The 17,763-nt window shown below is 39.4% G+C and overlaps 2 protein-coding genes and 1 long non-coding RNA gene across 3 annotated transcripts; 2 read left to right on the forward strand and 1 right to left on the reverse strand.

Annotated features, from left to right (window-relative positions):
• Positions 1–732: 732 nt before the first annotated feature.
• On the forward strand, positions 733–3,305 carry LOC114431201 (60S ribosomal protein L23). Its single transcript, XM_028398805.1, has 5 exons — positions 733–809; positions 1,852–1,935; positions 2,398–2,526; positions 2,675–2,788; positions 3,174–3,305. The coding sequence occupies exons 1-5, from the start codon at positions 797–799 to the stop codon at positions 3,254–3,256; spliced, it is 423 nt and encodes a 140-aa protein (XP_028254606.1). The 5' UTR covers positions 733–796; the 3' UTR covers positions 3,257–3,305.
• A 1,772-nt stretch (positions 3,306–5,077) lies between these two features.
• LOC114431195 (von Willebrand factor C domain-containing protein 2-like) lies at positions 5,078–8,097 on the reverse strand. The gene is made up of 3 exons (XM_028398797.1): positions 7,732–8,097; positions 6,957–7,086; positions 5,078–5,319 (listed from the first exon to the last, which is right to left on the reverse strand). The coding sequence occupies exons 1-3, from the start codon at positions 8,095–8,097 to the stop codon at positions 5,078–5,080; spliced, it is 738 nt and encodes a 245-aa protein (XP_028254598.1).
• Positions 8,098–11,214: 3,117 nt separating this feature from the next.
• LOC114431199 (uncharacterized) lies at positions 11,215–17,734 on the forward strand. The gene is made up of 5 exons (XR_003670053.1): positions 11,215–11,482; positions 11,553–11,662; positions 11,746–11,837; positions 12,526–12,638; positions 17,650–17,734. It is a non-coding gene; the product is annotated as an uncharacterized LOC114431199 (long non-coding RNA).
• The last annotated feature ends 29 nt before the right edge of the window (positions 17,735–17,763 follow it).

Genomic DNA, 17,763 nt, shown 5'->3' on the forward strand with positions numbered 1-17,763 from the left:
GTGGTGCCTGATGGCTGTGGCTCGGTGGCGTTCTCCATCTTCCTTAATCTCGCTGTGTGCTTGTGCTTGTACTTGTATCACATGTGACAATAAATTCGTTCATTCATTCATTAATACTCATGAAAGCTATAAGTGGATTGTATGAAATGTTTAATTTATCTGATTGTTTTTGACAACTTTCTATAGAGTAGAAGGAATAGAAAAGCATGCAATAACTTTTATTTGGGTGCATTAAGGCGTGCAGTACTCCTGTGTAAGTTGTTGTTGGTTTTATAGCAACGTCTGCTGCCCCCAAGTGGTCAGAATTAACAACGAAAGGTGATTTATGGCTGCTTTTAAAATCGCAAAAGTACAGAATTAACAAAAACATTTTGGATTTCTTAGCACTCATTCATTGCATTCAGTGATTTGAAAAACTCTTTTCTTCACTCACAAATTTAACAATAAATACCCGGAAACTATTTTTGTTTCTCAGTTGTTGCCTAAAATGCCTAAATGATGCCTAAATGATGCCTAAATGCATCACATACCAGATCGACATAATAGGTAAAAACTCTGTTGGCCTACAACGTGCACTGAAATAATCATAATTTAAAAAGCGTAACGCTGTAGACTTGATATTTTATAAAACGGTGTCTGAAATGCTTAACAATTAGTTCAATGCTAGTTCCGTGTGTGGGATATTTCTGACTGCCCCTGAACGCAGCGCCGATCATCGCGGTGACCCGGATGGACTTCCGTTCAACTTTATATCCCACAATTCCTTTCTCCGCCTTCCTCTTTCCTCACTGCAGCAATGTCTAAGAGAGGTATGAAACCCAGCCTGTAAAATCCATCCTCATCTTTTGTTTTTACTACACGTCAGGTCTTAAAAGGTTGCTGGAGTGTTATAGAAAGACAAATGCAAAATATATGTCTGATTAGTTTTATGTTTACGAAAACAAGTTGCTATTTTTTTGATGATAGCATTTTGCTGGCTAGCTGACGGAAGCCATGTTTCACTGTCAGCGCCATGTATGCGTGAAGCGAGTGAAGCAAGAGGGCCAAAATGTGTATTTTTATCACTGCCTCTTAATCGTAGACACATTAAATTGTTTTATGTTAATATCGTGGCTTTTTAGTGAATCTAAACCAACGGACAGTGATGTGAGTGGTTTTATTAGGTGAATTAGCTGTGGCTAGTTACTGCTAGCTAAGAAAGCTAGCACAGCCGGTACATGCAAGTATCGTCAATTGCTGATAGTCCATGTGTTCTTGATGTAAACGTTTTTCTAAACGCACACTACACTAATAAGTGACATTGTGATGCGCACTGCGTAGCTCTCATTCCTTACTGAAGAGGTCATAAGTTTAAGAATAGTCTTGTACCGTTACTACGTTACTACATCAAACACCATATTAATCACATCAAACACCATATTAATCTAAGTGAAATGGTTCCTTGTGCTTTGTACGTAGTTTGAGGACTTTTTGAAGACTTAAGTAAACCAAAGTGGGATTTATGCACTTCATGTCAGCTTCTGTGCCACTTTAGTGACTAAATGATAGTTGAAAAGTCATTTTTCTGAGTAAGTAGTAGTGAATTAGGAAACATTGGTGTGCCTGATATCCACAAATTAGGTGTGGTATCATATCCTGCATCAATGTCTGTCACGCCTCAGCCTCTAAGAAACAAGTTGGTTTGTTAGTTGTAAATAAGACTGCAGTTTTGTTAACACAAGTTTTAATTACAGGCATTGTGGTTGTTGTGTTCACATTTGTGATGATATCATTTTTGTTCCTGAGATGGCCAAAGCCACCAGTGGCTGTATTATGAGGTAAAATTGTTTAACAAGGTTTCTCTTTCCACAGGACGTGGTGGTTCGTCCGGAGCGAAGTTTCGCATCTCACTGGGTCTCCCAGTGGGAGCAGTCATCAACTGCGCCGACAACACAGGTACATCTCAGATTACCCTTTACACAAATCAAATGTTGTGGTTTTGCTGAGGTTAGTCAAAACTCAAATCAAAGTAGATGTGGAAAAGGCTCTTACTGGTGTTCAAAATGCAATTCAGGGTTTTTTTTGCTTCACTTGTTGCCTGGTTAGTGTTTGGTTGAAACAAACTCAGGGCCGTTGTGCTGGGTATTACAAGTTGTTTGGGTTAGTCAGCTGAGCCCACGTCTGGAATTTTCTTAGCTACTTGTCTTCCCTTTCCAAAAGCACTTGCTCTGTCTGCTCAGTGGCTATGTGAGTTGTCGTAGAAGGGAATATTGATGTCATCACTGTGGGTGAGACAGCAGCTAACTCTGTAGCTTACTGATCTCAATCAGGGATGAGACAAAATTGACAGTGTTTTAGCTGGAGGTGCTTGGTGCTTCTGTGCATTTGGTCTACATTATGATGCTCTCTGATCTTCAGGTGCCAAGAACCTGTACATCATCTCTGTCAAGGGCATCAAGGGGCGTCTGAACCGTCTGCCTGCTGCAGGAGTCGGTGACATGGTCATGGCCACAGTCAAGAAAGGCAAGCCAGAGCTCAGGAAGAAGGGTAAGTCATGAAAACTAGTCGGTGTGAATGTGTGTGTGAGTTAAATGTCACAGTAATTATGTCTGTACAGCAAAATGGAGGTTACCTCAGACATGGGTGTTCTATGGATTTATGATGAGCTTGAATGAACGGACTCCTCTCTCCACAGTACATCCTGCGGTGGTGATACGGCAGCGGAAGTCGTATAGACGAAAAGATGGCGTGTTTCTCTACTTTGAAGACAACGCGGGTGTCATAGTAAACAACAAAGGCGAAATGAAAGGTGTGTTTCAGTCATGTTGTCAAAATGTTGTTAGGTGTGTGTTTGTTTCTTAGCGCTTGAGAGGCCAAGTTGTTTTATGGTACTTATCTCAGTGCTAATGGGAGGTGTTACTTTGGTAAGAATTTATTTCCCCCTTCCAAAAGCACTTGCTTTGTCTGTTCAGTGGCTGGGTGAGTTGTCGTAGAAGGGAATATTAATATCATCACTGTGGGTGAGACGGCAGCGACAAATTGTGGCTGACTGATCTCAATCAGGAATGAGACAACATTAATCTGCTCAACAAGTTCATGTTTTTATGCATTTATTACCATGTCATAGCTGAATTGTAACTTCTCATTGAAAGTGTGCAGTGTTGGGACTACATTTTATTCTTGTCTTTCTGCAGGTTCAGCCATCACAGGCCCTGTGGCCAAAGAGTGTGCCGACCTGTGGCCCAGGATTGCCTCCAACGCTGGCAGCATAGCCTAGGCTGGACCATGCACCTGTTTGTTTTCAATAAAAAACTGTTGTTAATCAAGCTGTGACGACCAGGTGGTTTCCTTTAATGTAAAGAAATTATACTTTAACCTATGCACATGACGCAGGGTTTCATGTTGAATAATTTAAAATATTAATTTCTTGAAATGCAACGGTTTTTGTAGTTGAATTAAACTTAAATTAATGTTCTCAAATTTTGGATCTAAAGTCTTCACAACGACTACATTGACTGTACTTACTAGCACACTGCAGAGTCACTAAAGGACATAAGACGAGCAATACTAACCGGCTTGTGTTATGCAGTTATTGTAGCCAGTTCTTTGGTTTCATAACCCTGCTGACCTGAAAATGGGGAAAAAACAATCAGTGTTTTAAATATTGCCATTAATCTTGGGTGCTTGGTTGCGTCTGCAGTGGTCGTGTTGTCGATTTGGAAAGCTTTTTGTGTGAAAATGCTGGTTTAATCCATTATTGCACTGTTTTAGAAAGACCACTAGATGGTGCACTGAAAGACTTAACTGGAAAATCTTTATTTGACAACTTACAGTTCAGTGATACCACAATATGCTGAATTCTTAAACAGAAACGGGAGATAAAATAAAAACATGGTGGGAGTTCAGAAAGAATCCAGACAACACGGTATATGCTAAACCTGAGTACGGTACTTGTAAATACTGTTGGTCAAGACTTAAAATGAAACTAGGATACACAAGGTACACTAAAAATGTAAGAGGCCAAATTTCAGGAGCTCTGAGACTCGTGAGACATGAGTGTCAACATGAGACTCTTGTACAGTATATAACTGGGTTAACATACTGTTTGGCATGCACTACCCATGCACCATCTGTTAGTGCAGGTAGTGTGTTGTTGTTTTTCTGCTCTCGTGTGTGTGTCTGGTCTACATGGACATCCCTGGCCTCTGTCATTGCTCACAGACGGAAACCAGCATGGCTGTGGAGAGAAACCAGGCGACCACCTGCAACCAACATGTGTTTCCCCTACATCAGCATTGCCTTCGTCTCCCATACTCTAGCATGCTATCAAGGTCGGTGAAGACATTGTATATTATAGGCTGGAACTAAACATGTTTTATGCCTACCACTTAATACAAATATAGGGAAGAATATGTGTCATACCTTTCTCCTAAGAGGTTTGCCGTTGTCACTGAAGCCACTTTGATCGACATGCTGTTCTGTATTGTGTAGATGTAAAGAACTATCAGCTAGCAGATTGTCAAACTACATAGTTGATTATTGAATGATTTCTGTACTTGACAAAAACACCAGTAACTACTTTTTCCTCTTTTTGGTTTGGGACAGCTCAAAAGTGGCACAAAGTGGTATTAATGTAACTTGATACCTCTGGCACAAGAATTTCCTTCGGGATTAATAAAGTTTTATCTTATCTTATCTTAACCTGTATGGTCCATGGCTAGCTGGTTAGCATGCTAACCTCTCCGCAGCGTAGACATCTTGGGTGTGACAACACAACTGTTGATCACAACTTGATGATTTTGTCTTGTTTTTCTAAATCAAAGATTCTACAGATTTTAGAGCGAAGACTGCAAGTCAACATAAACCCTATGGATTAAGAATGGGATGTATAAATTCAAATTGTAGACACGTTTTCATGTTTCTGATGTACACATGATGAGACAGACCAGAGTTTGTGTTAAGAGTTTTAGATTCAGGTTAAGGTAACAGAGTCAAGTTGTCCTGCATTGGGCAGGAAGATTCTCTGGTGCTTTGGAAACTGAACAGTGAGTGTATTTGTACCTGAAGAGCTCCTCTAAGAGACATGAAACTAACAAACTCATGGGATCACATCCAGTCTGGGAATATATCTCCCCCCTCTCCCTCTGGTGTCCTCATCCCTGGGGGTCTCAGTGCGGGTTAGGGTCATTGTGGGGCTAGGCTGGGGGTGCTGTTCGCAGGTGGCCTGGGGATGCGTGTGCCATGTCCCGTCCCGGTAGGTGCAGTAGCATACCGTCTGCTCGTCAATGTTTACACGCTCACCTGCTGGGATCACCCTGTTTCCTGCAAAGCAGTTAGGACCTAGAGGGGAAGGAAAGACAGTTCAGTCTGTGTTTGAAGTGAATCCATTCATCAGGGTTTGCTGTCAATAAATATTGTACAATACTGTTTCTTGTGAAGCCTAGGGCAGGTGTGAGAGTGGAACTTTAGCAATATCGCAGTCTTGTTTCTTGATGAATTGATGAAGTATCCTCTTGCTGTGTGTCAAAGAAATGTATAGTTGGAGAATGTAGCAGGCTGGCTTGGCATGAAGCCTGGGTGATGTCAAAATCAGCCCCTAAAAATGTTCACTTTATCATGTTTAATACGAAAAATGCCATTGCTTCTATACTAGTGTGCACAGGTTAGCATTTAGCTCAAAGCACTGCAGCAAAATCACAGAAGACCTTAAGTGTTCTTCATTTTTTTTTATTTTTGTTTTTTTTGCTTTTGTGTGCATCTGCAGCAGGAAGCTAAAAGCTAATGATGAAAAGGCTTCAAATACTTCAGTCAGATATTTTTGCCAGAGACCCAGATTAGAGCTAAATAGAGAGCAAAAATCGAACTCATATTGATCAGGTGGCCAGGAGCAAAAGAATGCTAGCTAGTTATGTTCAGTGTTAATTGTGATATGCATTTTAAAATAGGGTCAGCAATACAATGAAATGTTAGTCATTGCTCTGACCTTTTGTTGTAATACCAGGAATCAAAGAAGAACAGAGTACTAACAGAACAGAAAGCCTTACATAAATAATCCTTTTGGACCCACTTTCTTTAAATATATATGATATCACAAAAATGTAAACAGCCTGCCTTTGATAACATTTCCATCCCTTATTCACAGATGGGGGTTCCTTTACTTGGCAGCTACCTGTGAAACAATTACTAATGCCAGTCAGCAGGGGAGCAGGAAGTACAGTTCATCTGATGCCAGATCTGACCGTGTCTGATAAAACACAGCTGACATGAGGAAATTTGGCAGCGGCATGAAAAAAAAAATATAATAAAGCAGTGACGTAACAAACGCAACCATCTGTCCCACTGTCTGTCCAGCAGAAGAGCTGTAAAAATAGAAGGAAGGCTTACGTTTGACTACAACTGTGCCATAAAATAGTGTGAGCAAGACAACTGGAAAGCAGAGAGCATACATCTTTTTTTACAAGCCATAAAGATTAGCTGCGTTCACTGTCCATTTTACTCATAATAGCAGTTATTGTGATCCCTGCTACTATTCCTGTCTAACTCCCCAATCTTAAAAAGGGGCTTTAATACTGGAGGCAATGAAAGCAGAATGTGTGACATAACAGAGATGGCTCTGTAAGCTGGGGGTGTGTGACGTGATGTAAGTTTCCGGGATGCAGCACACACACACACACACACACCGCATTAATGACAGCTTTATTAATGATGTGTATTTTGCACACACAGGGGGCATGAGATTAAATGTGTGTGTGTGTGTTGCAGCAGAAAGTCAGTGAGATGGGATATGACAGCACGTTTGTGTTTGTAGCAGCACAGGGAGGAGTGAGGGATGTGTGGTGAAATCATTCAGACGTCCATGCTGTCACCTATACCAGCCCATGAAAGGTAAAATGAAGTGCATGACTAAAGTTTACCAAACGGCTTCATTTGCATCAATGTGACAATTCTTTGAAAAAAAAGAATCTTTCGACTCTTACCAGTCTTACAAATGGGGCAGCAGTGGTTGGGTTCGTAGGTGGGGTTGACACAGTGTGGCGCTGGGCAGTCTGAAATGCTGCAGTACACCTCCCTGTTGGCCTCACAGCGACATCGTTCGCACCTTGACAGCTGAAACATAAGGACAAATATTATCACTGGCTCATGGTTTTTGATCTCATCTGTGATACCAAGATGAGAAGCATTGTTACGTTAAGTAAAACAAGACCCAGTAAATTGTAAACATTAATACACAAAATATCATATTTAAAATATCTAAGCCATATTTTCAATTATTATACTATAATTAAAAATGGTTTCACTCCCCAGAAATAGTTTTACTCACTCTATGAGTGACCCCATTTCTCATGTCACAGTCATGCTTCCATTAATAATATAATTTACAACTGGCATGAATCATTTTTAAAATAGTACTGTTATTTGAGAAATCATTCAAATTAACACAACTTAAACATGTTAAACACGTTCGGACACACACACACACACACAGAGTGGACCCTGTAGTCTGTGTTCTCCAAAGGTTCCTTTAAAACATCATCATAATCTCCTTTCAAGATGCTCTAGGTGTAATTGAAGGTAGTAATAGTGCATGCATGGAGAACAGAAACAATAAAATACAATCAACCACTGAGAGGCTGTGGTAGGTGTGCGTAAAATTGCGCAGGTGCCTCATTGAACCGAGTTGGAGCTGTGCAAACTTATGAATGGGACGAGGTGTGTATAAATAGGGAAGGGGGGGGGTTGAATCTTTCTCACCCTGAACTCCTCTAGAAGTCTGTACGTATTGCCCCCGTAGACGCAGACTCTGGCCATGGCCTCGCAAACCGGACAGCATGCCTTATACCTGATCCGCGTGCACCGAGGGTGGATGCGTGGACACTTAGGTCGGACGCACACGGGACCGTCAACGGTGCACGTGCACGGGCATGCAGTAGGACTCGGGTAGTAAACCTCTCCAATGCCGTACACGAAACCGTGATCATCGATGCACCACTTTCCCCGGTAGTCCCCAAACTCGTAGTCCAAGTCGGTTTTGGAGGAGTACTCCCCGCTACATGGCGGCAGCAGCACCAGCAGCAGGGCAAGCGCGACGGGGACGTAGCTGAGCGCGCAGTTCACCATGGTGAACAGGTCGTCCGACAGACCGTGTGTGCGCATCTGCTGTGCTGTTGTGCTCCGGTGAGCTTCTCCGCCCACTCTCAGTGGCGCCGGTGACGCCCGAACATGCGCGTCAGCCCGGGGACAGTTCTTCTGGAAAAATGTCCAACATTTCAGACTTATAGGTTCACAAAGTAAATTCAACAGCAGTGGCGATTCACATTAAGAAATAGAAATATGGCATAGAACATTTAAAATGTATAAAATATACATCTCAGAAAACACATTTGAAATTACAGAAAGGTATAGGTATAGGGACAACACATCTTCCCTCATGGTCTCCCCTCCTTTTTGCGTCTCATTCTCCAGTGTCAGCTGACACGCCCTGGAGATCAATAAATATAAAATATTGCAAATAATGTAAGTAGTAGAGCATAAGTAGAGCTAAGAGGCCTCATAATGGGACACAATGTAAAATAAGAAGGGCACTTCTATAGCCTATACTGCACAATACAATGCCCATTAGAAATGAATGTGGCAGTACAGCTCAGTATTTAAGTCTTTTTCATGAACTGGAGGTCTAATAAGGGATTCGTTTATCCAGTCTGCCTGTTCCATACTGCTGGCAGCTGATCTGTGGCCATTCTCACACAGGGATCATAAACCATTCAAATTTCCTGTGTGGTAAAGAAGTACAGTTGTCCTTTTGTAGAATAGAACTTGCATGCAAATACAACACAGCGTGCAGCAGGTTTAACCAAAGACATAAAGTGATCAGACTGACTGGTTTATGGACAGAACTGTTTGTGACACATATCAAAGGTTGAAGTTGTCCAAGTGCTCAAAGATTTAAGGACTCTAATCCTTAAATCTAATAATCAGGTGATCATTTTGAAAATATAACAGTGTTGATATGGATGCTTTTGAGGTGGAACTAATTAAATTTACTTTACTTTTAAATTTAGACTAAACTAAATGTTCTAACATCATTCATTGAGAAATAATAAATAATAATAATAAATAATAATAATAAATTGCATTACCTTCACAGTAATTTACTGGAAATATATCCCAATATGTTAGTGTAATTATTTTACAGTAACTATTGTGAAGCTATAGCTGTATGTAGTTATGTATAAAAATCCCTGTATTTTTACATTGTTACTGTAAAAGGATTGCAACTCATTTGGCAACGTGTTGATGAAGATTCTGTGATCCGGGTTATATTCAGGAGAGTCCAGATGCCTTGCTTCAACCGTCTCTCTGATATGGAACTCATTAACCAGTAGCAAACTAAATTCAAGGATCAACTGTTCATGTCCAAACTATTCTATTCTGTTACAGTGGGTGGTGTGAATACAGTAGTGTACTGTTCAAAAATGCAGGGACATTTTGTCAAATTCAGGGAAAAAGTAATGGTCATAGGAAATCACTGTGAAAACATCAATTTCACAGTAGAATACTAGATTATAGTATTATTAGTTTTGTTAAAGTTTGTGCATCCTCAGCGGTCTATTGTTGGAATTTTCAAAATGTAGACACTCGGTCACCTTTGTTTGTTTATTTGTTAAGAAAATAGCTCACTGATCCAATTGAAGGTCATTTTTGACCGGTGATGATTACAGCTCAATGTTTGCAAATGTTTTCTGATCCTTCTAAATTCAACTCATCATGCAATACACCATAATATGTCTGCTTTAATTTGGATACTTTGTAATGAATCCTGTTCAAAAGTTAGAAAATATCTTCGATGAGGTACCATAGTGCTATTCAGTATGTTTATTTAGTATTGGAAGGTTCCTTTAATTTTTATGTCCATAGAATATTCAATTTTAATCCTATTGCAGCTTTTGAGCATGCTAGGGGTGAGAAAGTGTTAAATAGAAATGATGTAAATGTACATTTATACAACTATATCATGTATGTATAAAGTTACCCATGTTTTGTTCACAATGATATTTATACACTCTACACAAGATCATGTATACATTTTTGACTACAGTGTAAATAAAAACAATATGAAACCATTCATTGAATTTAGATATTGATAAGAATGACATGTACTTCACTCTAATATTTATATTTCATGCTACTAAAATCCAGAAAGAAATGATGTTCATTTCATTTTTATTGAGACATTACTGAAAAGTTTCAAGTTGTTAAAAAATGTTTTAGACAAAATAATGCTTAAATATTGGTAAATTCTTGCAACCTTTTTACAGTGTAAGATTGTAAAAAGTCATTAACATACCAAAGCGGATTGATTTAAGTGATCTGTCCAGCAGGACATGATGACGCAGACTGCTGTTATCATCACTGTCTTATCAGGTCAGTGTGAGTCATTTATTTCCACAAATCTCTGAACTTCTTATTTATGTTTAATTTGGTATAAATGTGCATTATTTTTAGTTGAAAAGCTGCTCCAGTTTTGGTTTTAAATCAACTGTGAAACAAAGATTAAAGAGACATTAATGAGTTACAGTGTGATATAACACATTCAGTTATTGTGACAAGAAGCTTCAATATTGTGTTCTATATATTGTTAAATTCTTATTACCACAGGTCTGTGTTTGCTGCCTGCCTCTGGCTTTACTTGTGATTACTTTCTTGTTACAACCCCAACCACCTGGTATGAAGCTCAGGACACCTGCAGGAGGAACTACACTGACCTGTTTACTGTACGAAACGAGGAAGACCAGGCCAAACTCAATGAAGTTAGAGTTGGGAACTTGGCCTGGATCAGACTGAATGCTGATACTAATGCATGGCGGTGGTCTTTGGAAAATCCAGACTACTATGGTGAAGGAGAGGCTGAGTTCAGCAAGTGGTATATTTGTGAACCTGACAGTAATGACTGGTCAGCGTGGGGAATGACGACAGCTCTGTATTTATATATTCTTTATATGTATAAAAATGAATAGTGTGATTGATGAAGCCAAACAAAAACAACATTCTGTGGACATTTGACTAAATAAATATATAAAATATATAAAAACACAGTCAGTGTTTAGGAGGTTTTCGGGTTTTCATGTTTAAAGGAATGGTGAGAAGGACAGTAGGTGGCGGTAATGCACCTCAAACGTTGGTTGTCACTAGCCATTAAACAGAAGAAGAAGAAGTTCTCAGGAAGTGATAAGTTGGCCGTGCATCGGCGCCATTTTGGAGATAACCTGAAGCAGGTGTGGAAGTTCAGCTGCTTGGTCTAATGTACTGGTGGTGTAACAGCAGCTAGCCAGTGTCACTGCACGTCATCGCTAGCTTTGGTGTAACATCCACCGAAAGATTAGAGAAAGGGCCCTGGTTCGACTGAAGGAGAAGAGACAAGGCCTGGTTCCACAGAAAGGCCTGGAAGCAGAGGCAGCGGCCTGCTGCTGGCGGGCACATGGCGCACAGTGAGGAGCTGCAGCAGGTGCTGTTGGCTTGTTTGAGTTTACAGTGAAGATGAAGACACAAGTTGATGAATGTTGTTTTGTCTTTAGAAGCCAGAGCAGGTGCTTCCACCCTGTGAATGGCTGCAGATAATCTGGACTTCATTACAGAGTCGCTGAGATAAAAGGGAAGCATTATTGTCTGTGTTCAACAATAAGTGGTAAATTCAAACGCTTCATAAATATCAGTGTGAAGTCAATGCTTCCAAACTAACAAAGTTTGTCTCCATCTGGTGGTGAACAGGAGAAATGCACCACTTCCAGAGACACAGCTGAAAGCAGTGATAATCAGAGCACATGGAGGTCAGGAGCAACGCACAGGCTGTCTGAGGACAGGTGCTGTCTGCTTGAGTTTACAGTGAAGGATCATGAAGTATTATTTTAGTTGAATTTAGTTGTAAATTGTGTTATGAGTGGATGTTTCCTGGCTGCTTTACTGCTGATGGTAGGACACACCAACCTGAAGACTCTGCTGTTTTTCAGCTGCTGTCCTGTGAAGAGGTCCCTGACTGCAGCATGGCCTGCCTGGCAGATAAAGCATGTTCTTTGGCAGATGATTAGCGCTCAATAATAATAATAATAATGCATTGGTCTTATATTGCGCTTTTCTGCTCTGTTTCCTTACATTGAGATGCATTATTCTTTCACACCACATTCACACAGTGGCAGTGGTGAGCTACCAGTGGTAGCCACAGCTCCCCAGGGGGAGACTGACGGAGACGTGGCTGCCAAGGTGCGCCTACTGGGGTCGAACCGCCGACCTTCCGGTTATTGGACAACCCTGCTCACCACTGAGCCACTGCTGCCCACAGACAAAAGTAGCATCTTGCGAGGAGGAATAGTGGCAACGTCGGGCGTGTTGGCCTGGTCCTCAACTGCGACTACTTATGAGGCCTACAGCTACATCTGCACCATCAGCGTTTGGTTTTACTCGTGTTGCCCTCATGTCTGCAGTGTTTTAACTCTGCATTGCAGATCATGTGTTATATTTGTTGTTAAACATGGTCCATCTTGTCCTCCTCAGCTGACGACCACATAACTGACCAGCGCCACCAGTGCCTCTGCCTGCACCTGGTCATCCACCAGCCAGGCCCCGCCTGTGGTCTGAGGAGACGTCTTCATGTGCTGCTGTGTCAGGTTATCGGTTTTCTTGTTATTTCTGTATGGCATGGTTTTTTTTTCACCTCATATTTTCTTCCCTCACGCAGGCTACCACTAGTGTAGTGATAAAAATTATATTATTCATAGTATAATTAAATAAATTAACATAGTTGTTGCATTAATACATTAAATAAATGTAGTGTTCTTAGTGGAAAGGTGCGACAAAGAAATTAGGTTAACCTAAATGTTAGGATTATGTCAGTAGACAACTAAAATAGGCTTAATAATAAAATAGATGTTTAAATAGAGCGTCTAGTCAGGGTCGTTAACATTAATAACTATAATATATAGATTTATATTTATAATATAAAATTAGTAGTAGAGCGTTAAGGTAGGATTAAGTAAGATTAAATTAGTGTTTAGTGACGACAGGTGTGTAGGAGGTTGTGGTTGTTGTTTAGGAGGTGTGTGGATGCCGGCATCTGGTTAGTGTTGTTGTTGTTGTTGTTGTGGTGGTTCTGTGTTGTGGGTTTGTTTTTGTGTCTTACCATGTGCTGCTGTGGTATTGGTGGTTATGTGGATTGGGTTTGATTGATGGAGATTTTTTTTGTTGACTGTGAATAGGCAACACCCAAAGGGGTGCCTTGACCAGTTTTGAAGCAATGACATAAAAATGTTGACAGCAAAGGACACGACGTGGACAGAAAATAAGAAAGGAAATGAATCAACTTTGCAGTGAATGGAACAGCTCATGACTCCTTTATATGGAAGAAGCATTGTGAGGATCTCTGAAGAGTTGAAGACAACAAGAAGAAATGATCAATGCTTTCATCAACTGTGTCAGAACCTGGACAAACCTTCTGGATCATACACTCGGCGTGTGCCACGTCAACATGACGACGAGCAGCGTCACAGCAATGTTCCAATCAATCAGCAATTGTTGTGGAAACTTGAAGTCCATTTCTGAGGAGATGGGGAGACAGGCGTTTAATACGTCTGCAGGACGGGTGCTCCTGAACTGCTGTAGGAGCTTTAGGAGGTGTTGGTTAGGAAGTAGGACAATGTAGGGCAGAATAAGCAAACGAATGATAGTGTAGGAGAGGTAGGAGTTAAATTAAACCATTAGGCGTTGTGACAGGAAGCATATCATTGACAAATCAAGCTTCTAAAAGGCTATTTTTAAAAAGTATTTTTTTAAATAACGTAATGCATATTTTTGAGTCCAGAATAATGTGTTTAAACAAATCTCATTTATTAAATAACATTTCTATCCGTTTTAACTCATATTTTAACAGTTTTTATCAACGTCACAAGCAAGAAATGTCAGGTGGCGCAACCAAATATTTATAAATATATATATATATTCCTAATATTTATTTCAAGATAAATCTTTGGCAAGTATCCATTAGGGTGTGTACACTAGGTAACACATTATTATTTGGTAGTTTTGTTTTGTTTATGCAATAATTTAAGATTTTTCCCTTTTGTAGGTCAGGTTTTAACTATCGTTAGCATCCAATTTTGTATTTAAAGACAGAAAAAATATTTAAAAAAATGCACAAATTCATATATTCAGTAAAATAAGTACACAGATTACATTTAGAAACCATTTGGTCACTTTAAGCTATTATTTATTAGTTTAAATTGGTTGCACCACCTGACGGTTATTAGTTGTACCACCTGACAACATTAGTAATGACATGAAATATGCTCAAAAAATGCATTTCATTTCAGATATTTACATGTGTTTTAGTAAATAGTCTCTATTTACATTTTTTGAAGTAAAATAAATCTTTTTTTTCAAGAATGCGAGTAGTAAACATCAAACAACATCAAAACCACTTAATACAACATTACATTTGATACAACCCTATACTAAATGATAATTTAAAAAAAGGGCATTTCATGAAGAAAATGCAAGTTTGATTGCTGCAGCTGAAGCATTGCTTTGAAAGCTGATGTGAAGGATTGCTCTGAATTGCTGGAGAATCAGAGCAATTCAGAGCTTTGTATGCCTCTGTGTGTCAGCCTGTCACCATGGTAACAGCAGAGCACTCCAACTTTGAGAGCCTGGTGTGCAGAAACAATTCAGAATTAGAAAATGCTGAATACAAGTTTGATAGAGCAGCATCTAATGAGCGTTTTAAGACTAAAATGGAGTCTGTAGCTTGAAATTTGTAGGAGGAGAAGCATTTGGCAGATGACCCTCGTTGAAGGGCTCTCTCATAGACTCCCATGTTAAAAATGACATCGAAATTGCTTAATATTTAAAAAATTATCATTTTTTTTTGAGAAAAACTTAAAGTTGACCCGGAATGTCCTCTGTGAGATGAACATTTTTATAGTTGAATGGCTGAAATCGGTCAATGTATGCTGAAGATACGCTGCACCAAATAATGTACGGAAGAATAAGAAAGAAAGAAAGAAAGAGGGTGAAGAACACGAGTTTGATTGCCTAGCAGCAATCAAACTAACACTAAAGGGAAGTTTTAACAAAATTAAACCATTTTCAAATATGGAGTAATATTTGTACAGACCTACGGAGCCCCACTGATGACATGGTTAAAAAAAAAATAATAATTTGTAGGCCACGAAATATGTATAATGCGCGCACGAAATACTAATTCATGGCCACTTAGTATTTCGTAGGAACTAATTAGTATTTCGTGGGAACTAATTAGTATTTCGTGGCCACGAATTAGTATTTCGTGCGCGCATTATACATATTTCGTGGCCTACAAATTATTATTTTTTTTTACCATGTCATCAGAGGGGCTCCGTACAGACCTTCTCAGGTCTGTGTAATAAAGAATTCCCAGTGTGAATGCATAAGCCATGTGTGCCATGAATTGAGAGGCTCTGGTTCTGATATCACTCTGAGAACTTCAGCTGAGTAGAAAAAAATGACGTCAGCACGGTGGGGCCAAGTGAAAGCATTTTTTCCTCCCAGTTACTTTATGCAGCTCACCTGAATCTCTTCACCAACTACTTGAAGAACTTGCCCTACAAAGCGGCATCTAAAATGTACATATTATTATGTAAAAATGTGTAATATCTTTGATTAAAACTAGTAAACATTTTAAACATGTCACAGATATATTTAGAGCTTTTAATAACATTATATAGTGATATTCCTTGCAGTTGTGCCACCTGACTAACTGGTTGCACCACCTGACTTTTCCAACTTATCTTAAAATAAATAGGCTTATGTTTGGATGCTAGTATTAGCGTCTACCCATGTCATCATATTCATATAGATCAATTTTTATAAATAAAGTGTTTTATGATAAAATTTATTTTTTCTAGTTTTCCATTGGTTGTACCACCTGACATAGAAAGTGTACCAGTCTGTATATGAATTGAAAGTAGTTGTTTTTATCAATATTTAAGAGAGAGCTACAAATCTTTTAGCTTAATCCCAAGGGTCCCTTGGGGTCCTCTGGCTGATACAACATCCTGTTTATGGCTATTGTCTCTTCACTTTAAAATAAAAGCCCATTGTTTATGGTTGCACCACCCTGACATTAAGTAAATGTAAATTGCGGGACAAATGTTTTTCAGTTATCTCAACAGCTTTAAAACTGTTGATATGAGAAAAAAATAGATTATACAAAAGACTATAAACATAAAAGTATGCCAGAGCATTTAATTTTGAATGTATTGTTATTAAAAGACCGTTTTTAATAGGTTTTTTAGTCTGACCATTTGCTCGGACAGGTGCTCCACCTGACATTTTAGGGGTTTGAGAAGCCAAAACAGAAAAGAATATAATTATTTGAATGTACTGAAAAATGTATCAAAATAAATAGGTTTTATAGATAGAAGTGACCAATGTTATGAAAAGATTACATTATTTTGAAAGAAAATAGTGGACTCGGACTCAAAAATATGCATGTCATGTCATTGACCCATAAACTAGGACAGTGTAGGAGAGGAAGGAGTTAAATACAACTATTAGGTGTTGTGATGGGAAGCATATAAAATAGGACAATGTAGGGCAGAATAATCAAACACAAGTAATAATAGAGGATCGTAGGACTCAAATAATTTAGCTGTAGTTTTGCTAAACATTTGTCGTTATCTAGCCAAAAATCCAATAAAATGTGAAGTAATTAAGTAGCCGTTTAAAGTCTGTGCTTCGTTACCACGTGCTAGCAGCATAGTAAGAAAAGGACGTCAGGAGAACATGGCCTAGACCTTATTTACTAGTAGATCAAATTTATAATGTATATAACTTTAATGGCTAAGTAGGGTAGGAGAGAGTTAGTAGTTATTATAAGTAACATTAGGGATTCAGATGTTATGTTAGCTTGGTGGCTAGTGGTTGTAGGAGCTCTTGGTGCTGGGCATTTGGTTTGTTGTGATGGTTGTAGGTGGGTTGTTGACGATGGGCTAGTTGTCGGTCTTGGGAAGTTTGGTGTAAAATGCCCAGAGTAGTTGTTTAGTGTAGTAATAAATAGGACAGGATACCAGGTAGTGTAGAGGCTAGAATTAATGGCCCAAACCTGGCGTCCTAAAAGTGAAGTTTATATGTTGCGAGGTTCGTTAAGTAGCATGTGCGTCATTAGTGTTTTAACAGAGCGTAACAAAAAAAGTCATTTAGGTCAATTTGGAGAATCTTTATCATCAACAATAAGAGTAGTTAATATAAGTGAGACAAATTAAAGTGTCGGTGTCTAAACCAGGCAGAAAATGAAATAGAATATGTCAGAGGAGAGGTGAAGTGTCAGTGTTCCCTTTAACTGTAAAATATGTTAAGTAGTTGTAGCGTACAAAGGTAAATTCTTAGAACAAACTATGCTTCCTAAAAAAAGGTGTGGCTGTAGAGCGCATAAAGAAAGTCTAATTCAAACTTAGGACGAGCTGGTAGCCGAAAGTGTAGGGTCACTTTTCACTTTGATGTAGGCAGCTAGGTAGCACAGCCACTATGGGTGCTTTTTATCATGGGCTTTGTGGAGGTTCCTGTCTGAGCACTGGAGGGCTTTAACAGAACAGTGGGTGGTTGGAGGAAATATGTGTGTGTTCATGGCTGTTTTCATCTTCACAGAACCGCTGATGTTGTCACCTGGAAGGCCGGATTTCTGCGAGGAAGGTAATGTGTCTGCAACTGTTCTCTACACATGCTTCCAGTGAAGACGCTTGCTTACCACTCTGACTTTAT

This window comes from Parambassis ranga, unplaced genomic scaffold (assembly GCF_900634625.1).
Source record: "Parambassis ranga unplaced genomic scaffold, fParRan2.1 scaffold_61_arrow_ctg1, whole genome shotgun sequence".
NCBI lineage: Eukaryota > Metazoa > Chordata > Actinopteri > Ambassidae > Parambassis > Parambassis ranga.

What these genes read in the sequence shown, in the direction of transcription:
- LOC114431201 (XM_028398805.1), top strand. An exon ending in GCCAGAGCTCAGGAAGAAGG is followed by an intron (nt 2,527 to 2,674) that starts GTAAGTCATGAA and finishes CTCTCTCCACAG; the next exon opens with TACATCCTGCGGTGGTGATA. An exon ending in CAACAAAGGCGAAATGAAAG is followed by an intron (nt 2,789 to 3,173) that starts GTGTGTTTCAGT and finishes GTCTTTCTGCAG; the next exon opens with GTTCAGCCATCACAGGCCCT.
- LOC114431195 (XM_028398797.1), bottom strand. Translation starts at nt 8,097, where the DNA reads ATGGTGAACTGCGCGCTCAGCTACGTCCCCGTCGCGCTTGCCCTGCTG. An exon ending in GACTTCTAGAGGAGTTCAGG is followed by an intron (nt 7,087 to 7,731) that starts GTGAGAAAGATT and finishes CTTATGTTTCAG; the next exon opens with CTGTCAAGGTGCGAACGATG. An exon ending in CTGCCCCATTTGTAAGACTG is followed by an intron (nt 5,320 to 6,956) that starts GTAAGAGTCGAA and finishes CTTCCCCTCTAG; the next exon opens with GTCCTAACTGCTTTGCAGGA.